Source organism: Odontesthes bonariensis, chromosome 8 (assembly GCF_027942865.1).
Source record: "Odontesthes bonariensis isolate fOdoBon6 chromosome 8, fOdoBon6.hap1, whole genome shotgun sequence".
Lineage (NCBI taxonomy): Eukaryota > Metazoa > Chordata > Actinopteri > Atheriniformes > Atherinopsidae > Odontesthes > Odontesthes bonariensis.
The window spans coordinates 4,422,050-4,441,583 of NC_134513.1; the positions used below are offsets into that span (position 1 = coordinate 4,422,050).

The window sequence follows — 19,534 nt, forward strand, 5'->3', positions numbered from 1 at the left end:
TCGAGTTTGACAAATGTTGACAGAGTCCATATTTGATGGCCCTGAAATGAGTGAAAATGGTATTCATACCTCACACTGATGTTTGTTGTCTGCTTTCTCTCGTGTATTTGCCCCCATCGGATCTGTTTTTTTGCTTGTACAGCCTCTCCAGAGCAGAAATCGGACCATAACGCGTTAATTTTCCGTCACTCCAAGCTAACCGCTGTGCCATTCTCTCTGGCAGCACCCCCTGTTCTAAAGCCTAATCTAACCTGTGGTAATCTTGTCCCAAAAACACATCGCATAAGCCCCTAGATTCCCTCCCCCTTAGCTCCCAAAACGACCTTCAATCCTTCAGTGCAACACTGAGCTCCTAAAGCTTCTCATCTAATAAACCTGAGGAGCCAACAGCTCCATTTTAGCCTGTTAGGGGTCCTTCAAAAGCAGTGATGTACATCATCTACAGCAGCTCTGATATGTTCCCCATCACTCCAAGCTTTTGCAAAGGCCTCACAAGATGGATGGCTCCTCTTATTTTGCCAATAAAGTGTCAATGAGTGCACAAGAATTCGTAATGCTCTTGTTGGGCAGCAAACCATCATCAGCTGGGGTAAAGCTTAGCCTCAGTTTCCATACCAGCAATTCGGGGACCCCAATCTCCCTCGAACAATTGACAATTAACCAACAATACAGAGGTAGAGAGGGGAGGGGGGGGATTGAAAGCAAGAGGAAACAATTGATGGCATTGTGTTTGCCGGTACGTGGTCGGGCCAGTTTGGGCTGGATTGCTGCGAAGCAGAAGCCAAAAAAGAGGCAGAGGAGAGAAGAGGTGAAGCCCGAGAAATGATCAGAACGTAAGAGGAGCAGCCATGCTGAAGAAGAAGGATGGGGGCAGCGCTCAGCCCTGTGTGAAAAAGGTAATAAGAGAAGACGAGGCGGATTAGCCTGGCTTTACGGAGGCTGGATGGAACCTGACGCCACGACGGCGTCGGTAACTGGATGTTAAGAGACTCTGTTCCAGAAGCAGCAGGAAACTCATCAGCTAATGGCAAACAGTCGCTGACTGATGCAGAAAGTGAGGAAAGTGAAGGTGTTAAATGGTTTGTAACGGCCACAGCACCGGGAAATGGTTTCCTCGCTTGTTGGCGTGTTGTTTTGTGGTAGTTTCGGAGTCCTCGGGGACAGTTTGACAATCTGTGACATTTAAATGACACATTTCAAATGTTTAAAGCCTTATTTTGGCTCATTCGTGGGCATCGTTCTACATTTCATTCAAGCCTCTCAAGCCAATTCAAACGCGCTCCTTCTGGCTTTGTTCTTCTTGTCTGGTTTATTGTGGGAATAGGTCAGCTATTTGTTCTCTTAAAATATTATCAGTAGTTATGATGCGTCGGCTATCAACTCTGGCGTAAGAGCGGAAAGACACAGATGGAGCGGTGCTCAGATTAGAGCTGCTGCTTCTCACAGAGGCAGAATGTACCTTCGGTGGCCTTGTTGCTGGTTGATAATAAAGTCATTGTCTCTTTAATCTGTCAGAGTGAGACTGCAGTTTTTTTTTTTTTTTTTGTCTTTCTGTTTGGTTAAAAAACGTTTACGATCTGTTCATTTTCCTTCCCCTCAGATCCAGTTTGCCGACCAGAAACAGGAGTTCAACAAGCGTCCCTCCAAGATTGGCCGGCGCTCTCTGTCCCGCTCCATCTCCCAGTCGTCCACAGACAGCTACAGCTCAGGTAAACGCGCCGCCTGGCTGCCGTTCAGTCGCCATGACCCGCCTCTTATCAGACATTCCAGCGTATATGACCCCTTTGTGCTGGATTTCACCTGGATGAATGGTTGACTGACCTCGTCCTTGTGTCTCTGGCTCTCGTTCTCTCACAGTCTAACCCAGCGTTAGAGACTTTGGGTTCTGTGTCGGGGGATTAGCCGACACAGCCGACCCTGTTCAGGGTCAGAAGAAGTTCAAAACACCTGCAAAGGTTTTCCTTTTGGTCCCCCCTGTTGTCATCACTCTAAAATCCGAGGTTTTTGAAGCTGTATGACATCTAGTGGTGCAACGAATCATCATTGATCCGTTCGGATCAATTATTTCGGTTCGGCACACACATGATCCGCGGATTGATTTATGAAAAAAAAAAATTGTGCGCATGCTCAGTCCTCACACAGCCGTTATACTAGTGCTACGTCTGTTTCCATATACTCGCGCTGCCACACAAACCTGTCGCCTAGGTTACCACACAGACATAACACGTAGCTGACATAGCGATAGCTAACATAAAGAAAACCCCTAACCTGCAACACAGCGTCATGGCGATCGGAGGAACAGAAGAGCTCCACGCCCCACGTTATTTAAATCCCCTGTTTGGGAGCATTTTGGCTTCCCTGTCAAATTTAATGAAGAAGGAAAGAGGTTGGTGGATAAAACCGTGACGGTGTGTAGGCACTGTGGTACAAGAAAGCCACACAACAGTGCAAACACGTCGAGCATGGCCACGCATTTGCAGCGACATCACCCCGGTGTTTCACTGACAGGAGTGAAACCGAAAGCGGGTGAACAACCGCTCATCCCCGCGGTGTTTAAGCAGCCGCTTCCTTCACAATCCGACCGGGCTAAAGCGATCACAAAAGCTATCGCTGTGTTTATAGGTGCAGACATGAGACATGTTGAAAAGAAGATGTTAATTGTGCACTTCAAGTTGATTTTTTGATCCGTTGCACTCCTAATGACATCCCATATCAGCAACATCATTTCTGAACATCTTCTTACCCCCTGCTGCGTCCTGTGAGCAGAGTTCCAGCCTCGTTTTGGTGTTGATGAAGGTAGTCCGGCTAGTTGGCTGGGGTTTAAAAAATAAAGCGTCTTGCTTCTCAAAGCAAGATGCGTTCAACAGAGTAATACATTTGCATCACAAAATCGTCCATCCAGAAAAAGTCAGATCTCACAATCGCTTGGCCCTATTTTCTCTCCCTTAGTATCACTGCCTGCTGCCGCCTGCCGCGCCTGTTACGGTGTTTGCTGCTCGGTCTACACAGCAGGCAGTGATACGAAGGGAGAGAAAATAGGGCCAAACGATTGTGAGGTCTGACTTTTTCCTGGAGAACCATTTTGTGATGCAAATGTATTACTCTGTTGAACGCATATTGTTTTGAGAAGCAAGACGCTTTATTTTTTAAACCCCAGCCAACTAGCCGGACTACCTTCATCAACACCAAAACGAGGCTGGAACTCTGCTCACAGGACGCAGCAGGGGGTAAGAACATGTTCATAAATGATGTTGCTGATATGGGATGTCATACAGCTTCATGTCAAAAGAGGCGAACTGTCCCTTTAAGCAGCTGGGACTGCAGCTCTTTGATCCCCTGCCACGTGTCGGGAGTCAGAACCTCCAGCGGCATCATTAACACGATGAGCCTGGCCTGCGCCGCAGAAATCTGACGGGCAAACAGATGGATGGACGGTTGGACTTTTGGTCTGTCAGCTCTCTGTGTTCTTACCGTGTTGGTCCTGTGTCTGCTCCAAGCTTCTTAGGGAGGTCTTCGCTAACTTGAGAGACGCTCATCTCAAAGTTAGATTTGGTCCAGTTTGGTTACATTTTAGCTACTAAATCCTACACACTGCAGCGTTCAAGGTGAGCTAACAGTCCGTGCACCACCAGAAACAGGATGGGTTTGACCGTAAGTGCAGTTTTCTTTGAGCTGAAGGAGTTTACACAGCAAAGCAAAGATGGCACTGCTGTAAGTTGCAAGTAATGCGTTGGTTTTGTTGGATGAAACTTGGAATTTGTTCTGGTGATTAATGTGGGGGGGAAAATGGAGGCTTGGAGGTTTCATGCTTCTTCCAGTTGATTTAATACGTTTAGTTTCCTCAGAGGCTGAGAATGTGTTAACCTTTGCTTTAATTTCTCTGCTTTAAAAAGTCGGGGCTAACACAGTAACCACCTGTTATCGGTGCTAATTATGCGTCTGGGCTTCCTGCGCCCCGTCATAGTTCATAAGGGTTCACGTCGGTGTTAATGGGTGGGCGTGTGCTCGTGGTCATGATGTAGCGCCCCTGCACATGAAGGGCAACATCTGCAGTGAGTTTGCCAGAAAACACACCTGTGAGCGCCAGACGGGTTCTGGTTCTGACGTTTCTTCTTCTGTTGTTAGACGCAGACCAGGTTTATAATAGGTTTAAATTGTGTCGTCCAGACAAAAAACAGTCGGATTCAGAGTGGAGAAAGCAGAAGCTCAGATGTTCACAGAAGCTTCTAATTACTCCAGTTCCAGCGGCGAGAACAGGCTGTCATTATGTGCACGTGTCATGCTGAGAACTGTGTCGGCTCATTCGCAGCGGCCTCGTACACGGACAGCTCCGACGATGAGACGTCTCCCCGCGACAAGCAACAGAAAAACTCCAAGGGCAACGGAGACTTCTGCATCAAAAACATCAAACAGGCCGACTTCGGACGCAGAGAGATCGAGATCGCCGAGCAAGGTAAAGAAAACCATTCACAAGGAAAGATTAAAGAAGTGTGGGTTTGGAAGTAGTTGCATTAATAAAACAGCTGGTGGGGCCACTTAGACTTAGACTTAGACTTTCTTTATTGTCATTGCACAAAAAACACAGGTGAGTCCTGACAACGAAATGTCGTAACTTGGCTTCCGGTCAACAACGCTAAGATTTTGAATGATATACAGTACTATACAATAAAAATAAATAGGAATGGAAGTGCTATGTGCCAGCACTCGGAATAAAAATGTAAAAAATAAATAAAATGCACTTGGTGCAAAAATATTGCTAAATATTGAAATAAATCAATCATCTTCACTATTTTGTTCACAAGAGCCACATTGGCAGAGCAAAATCAAGGGAAGAGCCACTTTTACCACAACATACTAAAGTCTCCTTTTACAAATATGCATTTCTACATATAAAACATCCCACAAAAAAGGAAATAATTTCAATTAAGACCACATTTCCCTTAATACTGGGATGAGTGGAAGCTGGCGTGCATGTCCTCGACTTTCTTCATGTTGTATTTGTAGTTTGTTGTTGTAATCATAGTGAGACATTCAGGATGAGCATGGTTTTTGTGCTGGTTTTTGCCCTTTAATTAAAAACCGATCCATTGTGCCTGCATCTCGCGCTGGCTAAAGGAGCTAGCGTGCTCTGCGGTCAAGTGTGACGGTGGTTTAAGCGGGCTGCGTTGCCAGGTTTAACAGTTCCCCCTTTAGGAAACACCATTAAGCCTTAATCAATACTTAATAAAAATACTTAATACTACAAAAACGCAAAATTAATGAAAAATACTTAATCCTGTGCAGTATTCACTGTGTGTTATTTGAAAAAATGTATTGTTATTGTTACCATATTGTCATAAGCTACTATGCGAGTGCGAGCCGCCAATTAAAGCTTGAGGAGCCGCGCAATGAGTATCTCTGCTCTAAATAGTGGGTTAGGTGTTGGTTTACATGTGCTGGTCATTGACAGCAACACGTACTCATGCCCTCATCCTCTAATGAGTCCAGAAAATAGAATCCTGCCGGCTTCTCGCACACATTATATCCTTAGCATCTGTAGCTCCTTCGGCTGGATGAGTCGACGGATTAGTGCTGAAGTATTAGACGGATTAAAGATGGGAATTCCTTAACCATCCAGCTGATTCTCGTATCGACCCGTGGCGTTTGTTTCTGCCTCAGAAATGCCAGCGCTGATGGCTCTGAGGAAGCGAGCCCAGGGGGAGAAGCCCCTCGCTGGGGCCAAAGTGGTGGGCTGCACTCACATCACCGCCCAGACCGCCGTGAGTAACAGAACACACACACTGAACAGCCTGAGCACAGCGGCAAAAAGTCAAACCCTGCGCACCGCCTCCTCAGGTGCTGATGGAGACGCTGTCGGCTTTGGGGGCGCAGTGCAGATGGGCGGCGTGCAACATCTACTCCACCCAGAATGAGGTGGCAGCTGCTCTGGCAGAGGGAGGTGAGCTTTGCGTTTCCTTTTCTAATGTTCACGCATCCTCCCCTTCCCTCCTGCTCCTTCATCTCTGCTGTTTGTTCAACGCTCTGTAGGTTTCAGCGTGTTTGCGTGGAAGGGCGAGTCGGAGGACGACTTCTGGTGGTGCATCGATCGCTGCGTCAACGTGGAAGGCTGGCAACCCAACATGGTAGCACACCGACACCCCGCAGAGTCTTTAACTCCGATTCCACTAACGTTCGAAAGCAACGCAAAGATCTACAAACCTCATAAACCACAAATTAATTTCTGAAAGGGGACATTTTTGTATCTGATTTAAAATAAATAAATAAAAAAAACTCAATTTTTGAAAAGGGACATTTTGTCCCCTTATAAAACAACTTGAAAACATATGTTAATATTTCTTTTCTGCTTTTTTTTTTTCATAGATCTTTTATTCCACTTCAGTTCTGATCATAACCACCAAGTTTTCAATTATTTTCAAAAATGTAACCCTTTAAATACTGGTTTATATGATGTAAATGCCAATTTCTGTTAAAATACACACAAAAACTGCTATATTTTCAATGTATGCAATGCAAAGTGAAATATTCAATGTTTTTAGGTCGTTTTAAAAAGGGACAAAAATGGCCCTTTTCGGAAATTAAGGAGTTTTTATTTTTTTCTACACAATGAAAAATTGCATTGTAAAATAGTCAAAAATGCACAACTGGACCAAATATGATGAGTATCACTATCTACAGGAGAAAGTTCACCCGAGTGGACGAAAATGTCCCCCATCAGGGATGAGTAGCGTTATCCACGTGCATGTAGCAGATGTCTCCAGATTCTCTGAATCTTTGGGTGTTATGATGCTCAAGTCTTTAAGTTTTAATGTTGAGGAGACTCAGTCATGTTGCTGTGTCGTTGCAGCCATCAAATTCAAGTTGAATTTGTAAAATTCAACATTTCTTCTGTAAATGAGGTTTTTACCTCCATTTTACACGGTGTGCTGACTTTTCCAATCAGGGTTGTTTCCTGGAACTGTATTTTTTTACAGAAAACTGGAGATAAAAAGCACTTTGAAGGGACATAAATAGCTGAGACTGTGTGACAATTGTTTCTTTTCTCTTGGACACACTATTTTAGAAACTTAAAGCCTTTTCTCTCGGCTCATGCTGCTACAATTCATCTTTTTTCTCCTCCTCCGTTTGCTTTTCTGTCTCCCCGATCAGATCCTGGACGACGGCGGAGACCTGACTCACTGGATTTATAAAAAGTATCCCAATATGTTCAAGAAGATCAAAGGCATCGTAGAGGAGAGCGTCACTGGCGTGCACAGGTAGGACGTACAGTCTGCCTGGAAAAGTTTCCATGTTGTCCAGCCTCGGATTCAGAATAATTTAGCTGTATCTCCATGTTAGAAAATGCGCATGTTGATACAAAAGCTGCTCATTTGAACATGTACCTCAGGTGTGGTAACGTCGCCATCTAGTGGTGAAAATGTGTCTCCACTTTGAAGCTGCGGCATGTTTTAGTGTTTTTCCACTGCAAAACACATTGTTTCTGTTCAGTAAATCATGGATTTAGTCCTTTTAAATTCTTTTTAAATTGTGTGCGAAGGTTGTACCAGCTGTCCAAAGCAGGCAAGCTGTGCGTTCCAGCCATGAACGTCAACGACTCGGTCACAAAGCAGAAGTTCGACAACCTCTACTGCTGCAGAGAGTCCATCTTAGACGGGTATGGAGCGTTTGGGATTCCCACTGCAGACTGTTTGCTGTTTGCAGGTCGAGTAATTATCAGCTTTCTGTTCCCAGCTTGAAGAGGACCACTGACGTCATGTTCGGGGGCAAACAGGTGGTGGTGTGTGGATACGGAGAGGTACGGCACATACACCTCACAGTAGCTGTGTTTGCCTCAGAAATCTGTTGATTTACGAGTTTTATTAGAATAAGATGAATGAAACGCACTGACACCCTGATTTACTTTCCTCTTGGTGGTGTTTTTGTGCTTTCTTTAACTTAATTCATGCCTGTTTGCCATTCTCAGGTGGGAAAAGGCTGCTGCGCTGCCCTCAAAGCGATGGGCTCCATTGTCTACGTCACAGAGATCGACCCCATCTGTGCCTTGCAGGCCTGGTATGCCTTTCCGCCTCTTTCCCCTTTGACTCATCATCATCCTCGGCGCCGGCTCTGCTTTACTCACGCACACTTTCCTCTCTTTAAATCAATCGCAGCATGGATGGTTTCAGGCTGGTGAAACTCAACGAAGTCATCAGACAAGTGGACATCGTCATCACCTGCACAGGTTGGTTTTACCGCCTGCTGAAAGAACTTCATTTTCCCACTTTTTTCAGTGTTTCTGCGTTATTTTTGTGCGAGGACTTGTCCCGTCGGCCTGTGGGGCGCATAAATAAATAAGTAAATCTGCATGTTTTACAGGGAGAAGTCACATTTTGCGCATTGAGACGGTTGCAGGACATAAAAGACTAGCAGTCCAGTTCTTATCGGTCTGCAGCAGTTAGCGCCCGGTCGTCCGGCAGGTGGAGATTGAATTGGAGCAGAGAATTACTCGTCCCTGCTTCATTAGCTGCTGGCTCCTGGGCGTCTCTGCAGTCTAACGGGATAGATAAGCAGGCCTGGCGCGGTGTTGCAGTCTGTTATGAAAGATCAGGACATGCAGAACCTCTGATAAGGTCACACTCTGCTGGCTCCAGAAGGGATTTTTAAAGCCACCGGGCAGACGCTAGATCACATTGATAAACAATTGTTTAATGAATGGTGCAGACTCTGCTAGTTTTCCTCTTCAGACCCTGGATTTCCTGCACTTTTTTTTTATGAGGATCTGATTTCCATCATCTATTATTTTTTAAAAAAGAAATAAGCCCACAACCACCTGATTTCCCCCCCCCCCCCCCTTTTTTTTTTTTTACAACTTTATTTCTATAAATATTTTTCTATATTGAAAACATTGACATCATTAGTTAAGCATTTCTTACAAAAGTTGTGAACCCGCCCCACCCCCCCACCCCATCCAGGGGGCTTCACCACAAACGCATCCACAAAAACAGTCACGTATCAAACGTGCAAACAGAGCACCAAAAGAAGAAAACAAATATACACAAATACAAAAACAGACAGACAGAAAAGACTCAAACCAATCTATGTTGATCATTATGGTCATAACACCAACATTCTGGACCTCTGGCATAAGAAAAAAGACAAAAGTCCCAACAGTGAGAATATGGGCATCGAGAAGACTTGGATGGCAGTCGAAGAGAAAGAAAGAAAAATAAATACATTGATGAATAAAAACAAGGAGTTATGAACTGTGACCAGGTTCTGTCATATTTGTCCTCTAACCCGTGTACTGTATACCTCTTTTTTTCCAGAGCCAATGGATTTCCTGCACTTTTGACCCCGTTGTTTTATATTTTGTCCGTCCATCAGGCAATAAGAACGTGGTGGTGAGGGAGCACCTGGACCGCATGAAGAACGGCTGCATCGTCTGCAACATGGGCCACTCCAACACGGAGATCGATGTGGTCAGTTAGCGGCGCGCTCACACTCTAAGTGAACTTAATAAAGCTCGCCTGTTGGATGCCTGTTGGATCGTGGAGTCATTATTTTTTTTTAACGTGTTCAGAGGAGAGAGGCGGCTGTGAGTGGCTGCTGATGTAACCCTGCGGTGTTGTTCTCGCCTTACAGGCCAGCCTGCGGACTCCTGAGCTCACCTGGGAGAGGGTGCGCTCTCAGGTGGACCACGTCATCTGGCCCGATGGCAAGAGGATAGTCCTGCTGGCAGAGGTACGCAAATGTCTGAGCACATTAATCTGTCAACTCTGAAAGAATAAGAAGAGCAACACACACACACACACTGCAGTAAGGTGTGTGTGTGCAGGCTGACAGAATGGGAGCAGCTTAGCAGGGCCGGCCAACCTGTCCGAGGCCGTTTGATCTGCAGCGGGTCTCCACCCCATCAGCAGACCTGCCCCTCAGAGCCAGCTCTGTGGCAGCTAAAGAGCAACTTTCTTTCCTTTAAAAGGTGGTTTTATTGCTGTGAGGAGTTTCAAGTTTATTTATTTAACAAAGGGACAGCATATATTACTAGCATTTAAAACAAAATGCAAAATATACTAGATTGTAGCCATAAGGCTAATTTCCATCTTTAGTCCCTTGACAGGTTTGATGTTCCTTTAAAAAAGAAATAAAAAACAAGTATTGCACACAATTGTAAAATTAGTCAAAAAAAAGTCAAAGATATCTCACTCATTTTAAAATAAATAATACAAAATACAAAGTTCAATACAGCAATAAGTTAAGAACAACTGCCAGTACCAACTATATTGAATTAGGTTGACAGTATTGTTTATCCAGTAGCCATGATTTTACCTGTTTACTAAATGAATTTAATCTTGGCAATTCTCTAATTGTGCTGCGAATTATGTTCCAGGTGTGAGAGGCTCTGTGGGAGAATACAGCCTGACTAAAAGCGCTCTTCCTAAATGGGACAGAGCAATCGTTTTGATTCATCAGCTCAAACATTTAGTTAAACAGGTCCATGAGCAATGTTCCCTCTAAGCTGCTCGCACAAGAAAATCTATGCAGCGCATAAAATAAAATTCACCATAAACGTATTCATTAATATCTAATACTAGACCTAATTTAATCTAATTAATTAGAGCAATAATGTGTTTTTCTGTACCATTTGGTATGTGCAAATAGAAGAACAAGCGGTGAAACTGTGATTTGATTCTTTTAATAAGCCATGTAACTTGCTATGATCCAAGGTTTTGAACAGGTGTGAAACTGGTGTGTGGCCACAGCGTGCACATCTGATGCTGCTCACAGTGGTGCTCAGTGTGCTCAGGGAGCCCAGACGCATGAAAAATTAGAGGGAACATTGTCCATGAGCTCTACTTTCTTCTTCTTTAATTTGAGATGAACAACGCTGAAAAGCCTCTTTGGCCTGGTTCACGTGCTCGGCCTTTTTGTTCTGCTTTCACCACTCGGCTTCAGTTATTCAAAGCAACTTTAATTTTCTGTTCCGTTTCCTCCCAAAGCGTTTCACTTTCAGGGTTCAGAGTAGTTTCTGCAGCAGGACACCTTCCGTCTCAGCCTCAGAAGACTTTTTTTTAACCGTTTTGCTCCTTTATTTCCTCTCCAGGGTCGCCTGCTGAACCTCAGCTGCTCCACTGTGCCCACCTTTGTGCTCTCCATCACCGCCACAACCCAGGTGGGACCACGGGGGCAATTTCTCCCGCATTTTTCCACGTTCCACGTGTTTTGTTTGTGCAAAGAAAAAGAAAAGAAGAGGCGTGCAGTAACACTCGTTTGTCTCCTTTCAGGCTTTGGCACTGATAGAGCTCTACAATGCCCCCGAAGGACGTTACAAGCAGGATGTTTATCTACTTCCAAAGAAAATGGGTGAGACTTTCACAAAAAGCATAAAAGGAACAAGTTGGCACACTTAATAGCAAATATCCACCCAGGGAGATGCATCGAAAAGATGCTGGGAGTAGCCACAACCCGGAGAGATGGAGAGGAAGTGATTCCAGCGAGTTTGTTTTGGCCCGGCTGAAGGCCTGCAGGCATATTACTTTCATCTCTGCAGACAGCCTCAGCTGTTCGGTGCAGAGTCGACTCCCTGGGTAGCAAATTGTTGACAGCAGAATGAATCCTGCGTCTGGATACATGAGTGTGTGTGTGTGTGTTGCATACTTTCCCCGTCCCTCGAAGGCTGAGAACGATGCATGGTAAAATAAATAGATAGATTTTAGAAAGTAGGTCACTCTGTGATCGTCTGCTGCAGCTAGACGAGAGAGGAGGCAGCAGTGGCTGCAGGGGGGGAGAAATCAGGTAAATCCCTCCCTGCTGCTTCCCTTTTCTCCCTGAAAGGATCAACCAAAGTCAGCTGGAGGATGTTCACACGCTGCTCCGTGTCCTTTTCTCTCCAGATGAGTACGTGGCCAGCCTACACCTCCCAACGTTCGACGCACATCTCACAGAGCTGACTGACGAGCAGGCCAAGTATCTGGGCCTCAACAAGAATGGACCCTTTAAGCCAAACTACTACAGGTATTAAAGCAAGTTCAGGGGGAGATAAACGGAAGTGCGTCACATTTACGGCACAAAGGGGTTCAACTTCATGCATAGCAACCTAAAGATAAAGGCTGGGGAGCTAATGCTAGTTAATATTAGCTAGCTAACGCAGCACAATACTCTCTGACTGTGTTCGAAATTGCATACTACATACTGCATACTGATCGATCAGACAGTAAGCAGAGCGTTTACCCACAATGCATTTCGCTCCTGCCCGAGCCGAAATCAGCCGGCCTGAAGCTGATTTCCCTTAAGCTCTAAACTCTGTAAACTTTAGCAACATTTGAAACATTTTCAGGTGAGAAAGTAGTCGTTTAGATCCCCAACGTGTTGAAAACCTGACAAAATACCGGCTGTTTACAATTTTGTTCCCACGAATTCGGCGCTACTAAAGCTAGCCGCAGTGAGCTAACGCACTTCCGGTTATTTTCACAAAATAAAATACCCGTTGCCTTTTATCATAGGGAAAGCCATTACCATACAATTGGTGCTTTTGTTTTGAAAACAGGAAGTGAACCTACCCTCGTTGTAGCTAGCTTGAAACTGCCGTTTTGACAGGAAATGACGATCGGCGACGTTACGTTGCATCTTGGGTAGTTTGAGTATGAGTAGTAACCTCATGATGCATACCCAACATTTAGAGAATCTAGCAGGCATTCGGGAACTTCTCGCATACTAACTCAATAAGTTAGTAGGAGTAGTAGGAGAAGTAAGCGGTTTCGAACACAGCCTCTGTTATCATTTGTAGCTGCTTTGACGCGAGCTTCTTTCTTTCCAAGGTATTAAATCAGTGTTGGAGGTCACATGACGAAATATCAAAGCTCCACGAATCACAGAGAGAGGAGGAGGAGGAAGACGGAAGGAAATATAGGAGTCAACACACCTGCTTTACACCTGGCGTGAGGAAGCGTGGCTTTCCCTGCGCTCACTGCAGTGGTTTTTATTTATTTTCACACATGACCACAGTGGTAATAATAATGACAACTACTCTGTGGAGCTGCTCTCGCCATTTGCCACCTGCTCGCTCGTTTTCCTCACCCGGAGGGGTTCCCCCCCCATCCTTCCCTTTAGTTGTACCTAAATCCCCCCCTCCCTTCACTGTTGCCGGATCTTTTATTCGTCATCTACTTTACAGATGACATATACTCTTAAAAAAAAATTAAAAAAACTTTTAAAAAAAAGAAGATTTAGTGACGGACACTTTTTCCTGTCCTCTTTTTGTCATTTTCTCCTCTTTTTTTTTTTACCTGTGATTTTGTTCTCCTGTGTTACACAAGGGTGGGACTAGATTAAGTGGGAGGGTCTCAGGGTTCAATCATATCTTCTGTTTTATTCTGTTTTTAAGCATTTTTTTTCCGTTGGTACGGCCGCTGTTTCTCTGGCTTTTTCGTTGACGACCGGTTGTCCCCACCCGTCTCTTTACACCCACAGTGAAACCATCTCATTGGCTGCTCCTCTCTTGGCTTCCAGCTGCTTAAACATGCCAGTGTTGAAGTAATGAAAAGTATTTAACCTTTTCATTTTGTGTTTTCCTTTTAAACAATAATGACTATACTGTATTAGAAGCATGGCAGATTGTCAAATCATTACAAAGGTATACTGTATATTTAGATATTTATATAGAATTTAAGATTTTTCTATCTTTTTTTCTCTCCTGCACCATCTGATATCATTACTTTTGACAGAATCAACGTGTCGCAAAGATGAGCAATTAAGTGTTCTGATGATCTGTGTAATAAATGTACTCAAACCCTCCTTTTGAATACTGTGACGGAGTATTTACAGAACACGAGGCGAATTGTTGCCGGCAGATATCCTCCATCAGGTCCTCGATGCAAAGTATGGTGCTGTTTTACTGTACACGCCACACACAAACAATACAAGTGGGTTAAGGTACTTGCATGACTTTTCTGTCGATCCTAGAAGCACATCTATGCGTTTTGGCCCTCATAGTGGATTTCCATCTACTTTTTTTTTTCTGCAGTGTCAAAATAAAGGCGCCAAACGCTTAAAAACAGCAGCTAATCACACAGATCTGAAAAATATGTCGTGTTGCACATGTGAAAAACACTTTCATGAAGTTGAATGTTTTTATTTGCCCCCCAAATGTCACACTAAAAAAAAACAAAAGTGTAGAAAAAAAAAAGGTCCCATTTGAGTCCCATGTCCCCGCCGGTGTTCGTGCTTTCTGCTCTTTGTGCTGTTGAACCTCCACATGAGGTCCTGTGACCTGTTTGAAGTCTTACCCCCTTCCTTTAGTGTGTGAATGTGCTCTTAAATCATTCTAGATGCGGTTCGTGCGTGCATACGTGTGTGTGTCTCGACGTCCTTTTCTTTTTCTTTGTAGGCCTCAGTTGCTTTGTTAACACCTGCCTCAGGATCCTAGCCTGTGTGTTGAGGGACAAACTGTTCTGTCGGTCGCGATCTGAACGACCTAAAAACGTGGTTAGGCGGGGGAAACACCAGCATCGTATATGTGTATATAGATATTATATACATATATGACAACCTTTTAAATGTATAGGAAGGTAAAGGAAGAATCAATTTCTGTATTTATTGATGTAAATCCTCATGCAGTGCACACTGGCAAATATCTCAAACATGTTTTAAGTTGTCAAATAAAGGAAAAAAAAAAACACACAAAAAAAAGAACCTGTTTCAATATTGCAACTGATAATGGTAGATGATGAGCAATAATGGAAAAAAACAAACTGTAATCTTAATGAATAAAAAGTGCAAAAAGCTTTGGTGTGTTTGTGGGCTTTTTGTGGATGCGTGCAGCTGCTGGAGCCCGTCACGGCCCCGGCCGGCGGAGACGTCTCTGACATCAGCCGAGCTGGAGGCGAGCCATCGTTTATTCTCGCCTCATGATTCCAGCCTGCATCATATCGGGCTGATGTAACAATTCATTTGGGATCGGCTGTCCCCCGCTCGTTTAGCTTCCAGCTCTGAAGACGGAACTCTTTATTTCCATCAGTTAAATAGGATTTTCACTGAGCTTTAGCTGCTATTTTATCCTATAAATACACGTCCTGTGTCTGGGCCTGGGCCCCCCTGTGAGGCTGAGAGGATAACCTGATGTCACCTGGGTGGTTTTAGCTCTGATTGGATTATTTTCCTCCCAGTTTTATAAATGTGAAAGCTATAAATCGTCAAGAGCATCACATTTTTAAACCCGTTTTGAGCTGAATAATTAAGATCTTTGTCTTCAGATGAGCCGCTGATGGACCCAGAAGCTTCTCTTAAACAGCATCCCTGCTGCTGTTGGTGCAGTTTCCCCTCTGTTGTTTTGATGGCCCACTTAAATCCAAATGATTGTTTAACCGTGAACCCTCTCCCCCCCGCTGCTGGGGCCACGGTTCCTCCAGTTGCTCATGCACACAGTGAACTGGACACTCATGTCATCTTAAGTGCTTATCACAGCGGGGGGGTTGTAGGTAGGAGTGTGTGTGCAGGCAACATAAACAGCCACCGTACGTATCAATAATTCATTTTCATGGCTGAGGCCCCCCAACCTCATCTGGGCCCGGGCTGTTGACTGTGTGGGGCATTTAATTAGTGGGAATCGGCCTTTAAAACGGGAAATAAGGAGCTTAAATAACTTCAACTGAATCTTGAATTCACTTACAAAGATGGATGCATGTATAAGCAATGACAAATCAGTCTGCTTTAAGTGTAGCACCAAAATTAAATGACTCAGATGGAACAGTGAAGTATTTCCACTGCAATCATTCACCTTTTCTGCTCTTTTACTCTCAGAAGATGCAATTCACAGGTTTTGCTGTTGTACCTCAGCAAACTGCTAACAGAGATTGACAAAGACAGCATTTTTAGATGCAATTCTCTTGATTTTTAAGCATTCACCACACTCTCACAATCTATACTAATGTACCCCCTAGGGTTAATTACTGGAACTAAAGGTACCTATATGTACTTTTTTGAGGGTCCAAAAGGTACATATATGTACTCAAGTGGTAAAAGGTACATATATGTACCCTTTGGACCCCCTAGGGTTAATTATTGGACCTAAAGGTACCTATATGTACCCTTTTTGACCCTCAAAAAAGGTACATATATGTACTCAAGTGGTAAAATGTACATATATGTACCTTTTTTTCTACATGCTGGGGTACACAGTCTGTGTTAGGCTACTTCAGTATAAGGGTACAAAATTGCCACCAGAGGTACAAGATTGTGCTCTGTAAGGTACAAACCACAAGGGTACAAAACTATACCTTCTGAGGGTACTGCCCCAGGGACAAGCCATCATACCCCTAAAGGTACATTCTGTACTTTATTTTCTGAGAGTGTAGGCTCCAGAGGACCATTTTAAAATGACACAAGAAAACAAGCATCACAACACATGGAATTAGGATTGTTTTACATGTGGAAATAAGGAAAATAAGGAGCTTTAAATAACTTCAACTGGATCTTGACACTTGACTTTGTCAGCTTTGAGTTTTTGGGCCTTAAAGTCAGACAGAAAGTCACTGAGCGGCGCAGCAGCTGTTCTGGTATTGACATCGTTTGGGTTTCACGTGGTCAGCTGACGCCCCTCTCTGCTGTCCCTAACCCCGCCCCATCGGGGCGAGCAAGGACAGCGAATCAAACAGATTGGATGGGGGGGGGGGGGGGTAGCAGGAGCAGCAGGAGGAGGAGGAGGAGGAGGAGGAGGTCCTCAACTTGGCTCTCCGGAGTCGCGCAGGTCCTCCTGGCGCGGTGCAGTCTCAGCTCTCCGCCGGACCGGTGTGCGCCACCCGCCGTGGAGGAAGCGAGCCACGCCGAGCGCGAAAGATGCAGGCGGAGGACATGGAGGTACCTATCATTAATTACCTTAACGATAACGGCGACAGGCAGAGGCCGAAAGGCAAAGATCTGTTCACGGATCAGCAGAAGGAGTCGGAGGTAAATGCGATAGGCGTTTGCGCACAGTGGCCAGGCACGGCTCGTGGTACAGGAGCGCAGTGGAGAGGTGTGTGCATGCATGCATCATGCGTGTGCGTGCGTGCGTGTGTGTGTGTGTGTGTGTGTTGTTGCTGGGGAGCTTTCAGATCAGCTGAATGTCCTTTCCATGCAGTGCATTGGGCTCGGAAGCATGCAGGCTGACAGCAAGGTGTTATTTTGGCGACTGCGTCCTATAAATAACCCGGTAATCCTACAGTGGTGTTGAATGCAGGTGGTGAAATGTGCCTGCTGCAGCCAGGACCACTCACCAACCAGCAGCACGCACACATCTCACCGCTATTATTCATGCATGCACGCCTTATTATGCGCTTATGCTCTCTGGATAGGACACAATAAATCCTCAAGGTTTTATTTGACGCCTGAGTGGTGTCTTCCATCTGCTTCAATCATTCTCAGTTTCAACGTTGCAGCCCTGCTGAAAGTGACATTTACATTTGGGTTTCAGGAACCATGTTAACTTGATGCTGGAGGACCCTTTCTTTAAGAATATAATATGAAAGAATAAAGTAAGATGAGTCCCACCTTGCTGCATATTTCTCAAAGCATGAAATATGTCCCTAAATATTTGATTTGTGATTTTTTTCTCAGTATTTTTGTGCTAAAATCATGACTAGTTTATCCAGCATCAAGTTTGAAAGTTAGAATTATGGATTAAGCAGCATTTCATACCTGTTTTAGCTTCTAAAATGCAATTATATCATCAAAAAAGTCGATTTCTTTTTCATATTGAGCAGATGATTGGTCAAAATGAGCAATTTCAAAGACAAATTGTTAAGAATCTTTAATTAAATCTTTAAGAATATGATATGAAAGAATAAAGTAAGATGAGTCCCACCTTGCTGCATATTTCTCAAAGCATGAAATGTGTCCCTAAATATTTGATTTGTGATTTTTTTTCTCAGTATTTTTGTGCTAAAATCATGACGAGTTTATCCAGCATCAAGTTTGAAAGTTAGTATTATGGATTAAGCAGCGTTTCATACCTGTTTTCAGCTTCTAAAATGCAATTATATCACCAAAAAAAGTCAATCTCTTTACATATTGAGCAGGTGATCGGTTAAAACGAGCAATTTGGAAGACAAATTGACTAAATTGTTCAATATTCCACACAAATAATCCAAGGAAGTTAGTTCTAGCCGTGGTTTCATCCAATTCTCCAAACACATCGAAGCCATCCCGCAGCTTTAATCCGTCTTCCTCATTAAAAAATTACTAGAAGGTGGGGGTTAATTCCTGGGATTGCTTCACCCGGATACATAACATGATGTTGATGGTGGATGTTGGTGAGTCAGTCAAAGCCGTCATTCAGTGTGCCTTGAAAGAAGAAGCCCACTGAAAGGGTTTTGAGGGAATTAGAGCATATTTATCTCCCAACCGTGAGATTCTGGGACGGGAGGGGGGGGTTGGCAATGGTGTGGTGGCTCAGTGGCTCAGTGGCACAGGCGTTGAAAGCTTTTAACGTCAAAGCTGCGTGTTGATGCTCTGCGACATCAACACTTCTTCTGTCTGCTGGCTGGAGTTAACCCCAGACCACCCGTTCCTGGGTGTAAGCTGTTATTTTGGCCGTCCATTGTCCGCGTGGCATATGTTGGTGGGAGAGCGGGGGCTGGCTGCCTTGAGACCGTGCCCGGTGATTGCACGCTGATGCGATGCAGAGTGGGCCAACACAAAAGCCATGCCACTTTGGAGCATGGACTCATTTTGACATCAGCTGGCAGTGGAGGCAGAGAGGCTGAAGGGGGAGCAGTGCACAAGACTGGATGAGAGAGTGGAAGAGATGGAGACTGGCTGCCTGGATGGAGGGAGAAGACGAGTTCCCCGAGAATTACTTAGCATCTCTGGCAAGATGGGACTTTTTTCTTCGATGATTAATTCATAATTTCAGTCGTTAATCAAGAGAAAATATGTTCTCCGGTGAGGATATGTGACTTTTCTTACTATGAAGCTTTGAGCTTTGGGCTGTTTCTTTCTCTTTCTTTACAAAAAGGTGTCTGAAAGTTAAAAGAGGAACGTGAGGTCGACGTTAACGGGACCACAGAGAGCACAAATGACTCAATTAGCCCCAACTGTAAGCACTTTTAAATCCAGGTTAAAAACATTTCTCTTTCTCTTTCGGTGTTGATTGCTTTTAATTGTGTTTTCATTTTTATTCTATTTTTTTATTCTCTTTAAATTGCTTGTTTTAATGCTGCTTTATGCTGTTCTTTTAAATGTCTTTATTTAAAGCACATTGAGTTGCCTGTGGTATGAAATGCGCCATATAAATAAAGATGCCTTGCCTATTAAACCATGGAAATTCATTCAAAATGGACTTACTCAAAGCGTAGAGTAAGTCAGTCAGATGCTGATTGAGAAAATGGAAAACATAACCACAACACATCTCCATGAGTTTAGGTGTATTTCATCAAGATTCTCTGTACTTGTTACAGGTTGAAAATGTGAAAGTGAAGCAGATAGCATCACAGACCAACAGAGTTATTCATCTCCAATAATAATAATAACGATAATAACATTAAAACCTAATACATAATAAACCTCATTTGTATACTCTCCCAAG

General features: G+C 44.1%; 2 protein-coding genes across 6 annotated transcripts in view; both read left to right on the forward strand.

The window, feature by feature from the left end:
• ahcyl2b (adenosylhomocysteinase like 2b) overlaps window positions 1-14,755 on the forward strand; it is a 30,420-nt gene extending 15,665 nt beyond the window's left edge. Inside the window, exons 2-17 of one of the 2 annotated variants that reach the window (XM_075471374.1) lie at window positions 1,601-1,709; window positions 4,310-4,453; window positions 5,659-5,759; window positions 5,836-5,938; window positions 6,028-6,122; window positions 7,147-7,253; window positions 7,535-7,651; window positions 7,729-7,792; window positions 7,961-8,049; window positions 8,148-8,218; window positions 9,361-9,455; window positions 9,619-9,717; window positions 11,078-11,146; window positions 11,259-11,337; window positions 11,868-11,988; window positions 12,792-14,755. In XM_075471374.1, coding sequence (XP_075327489.1) covers window positions 1,601-1,709; window positions 4,310-4,453; window positions 5,659-5,759; window positions 5,836-5,938; window positions 6,028-6,122; window positions 7,147-7,253; window positions 7,535-7,651; window positions 7,729-7,792; window positions 7,961-8,049; window positions 8,148-8,218; window positions 9,361-9,455; window positions 9,619-9,717; window positions 11,078-11,146; window positions 11,259-11,337; window positions 11,868-11,988; window positions 12,792-12,798 — 1,470 coding nt within the window. In that variant the 3' untranslated portion in view covers window positions 12,799-14,755. Of the gene's footprint in view, window positions 1-1,600; window positions 1,710-4,309; window positions 4,454-5,658; window positions 5,760-5,835; window positions 5,939-6,027; window positions 6,123-7,146; window positions 7,254-7,534; window positions 7,652-7,728; window positions 7,793-7,960; window positions 8,050-8,147; window positions 8,219-9,360; window positions 9,456-9,618; window positions 9,718-11,077; window positions 11,147-11,258; window positions 11,338-11,867; window positions 11,996-12,791 lie in introns of those variants that run through there. The other variant, XM_075471375.1, reaches the window with a different exon arrangement.
• A 1,917-nt stretch (window positions 14,756-16,672) lies between these two features.
• Window positions 16,673-19,534, forward strand: part of strip2 (striatin interacting protein 2) — a 40,766-nt gene continuing 37,904 nt past the window's right edge. For 2 of the 4 annotated variants that reach the window (XM_075471377.1, XM_075471379.1), the window contains exon 1: window positions 16,673-16,827. In XM_075471377.1, coding sequence (XP_075327492.1) covers window positions 16,807-16,827 — 21 coding nt within the window. In that variant the 5' untranslated portion in view covers window positions 16,673-16,806. Of the gene's footprint in view, window positions 16,985-19,534 lie in introns of all 4 variants that reach the window. The other 2 variants (XM_075471376.1, XM_075471378.1) reach the window with 2 other exon arrangements.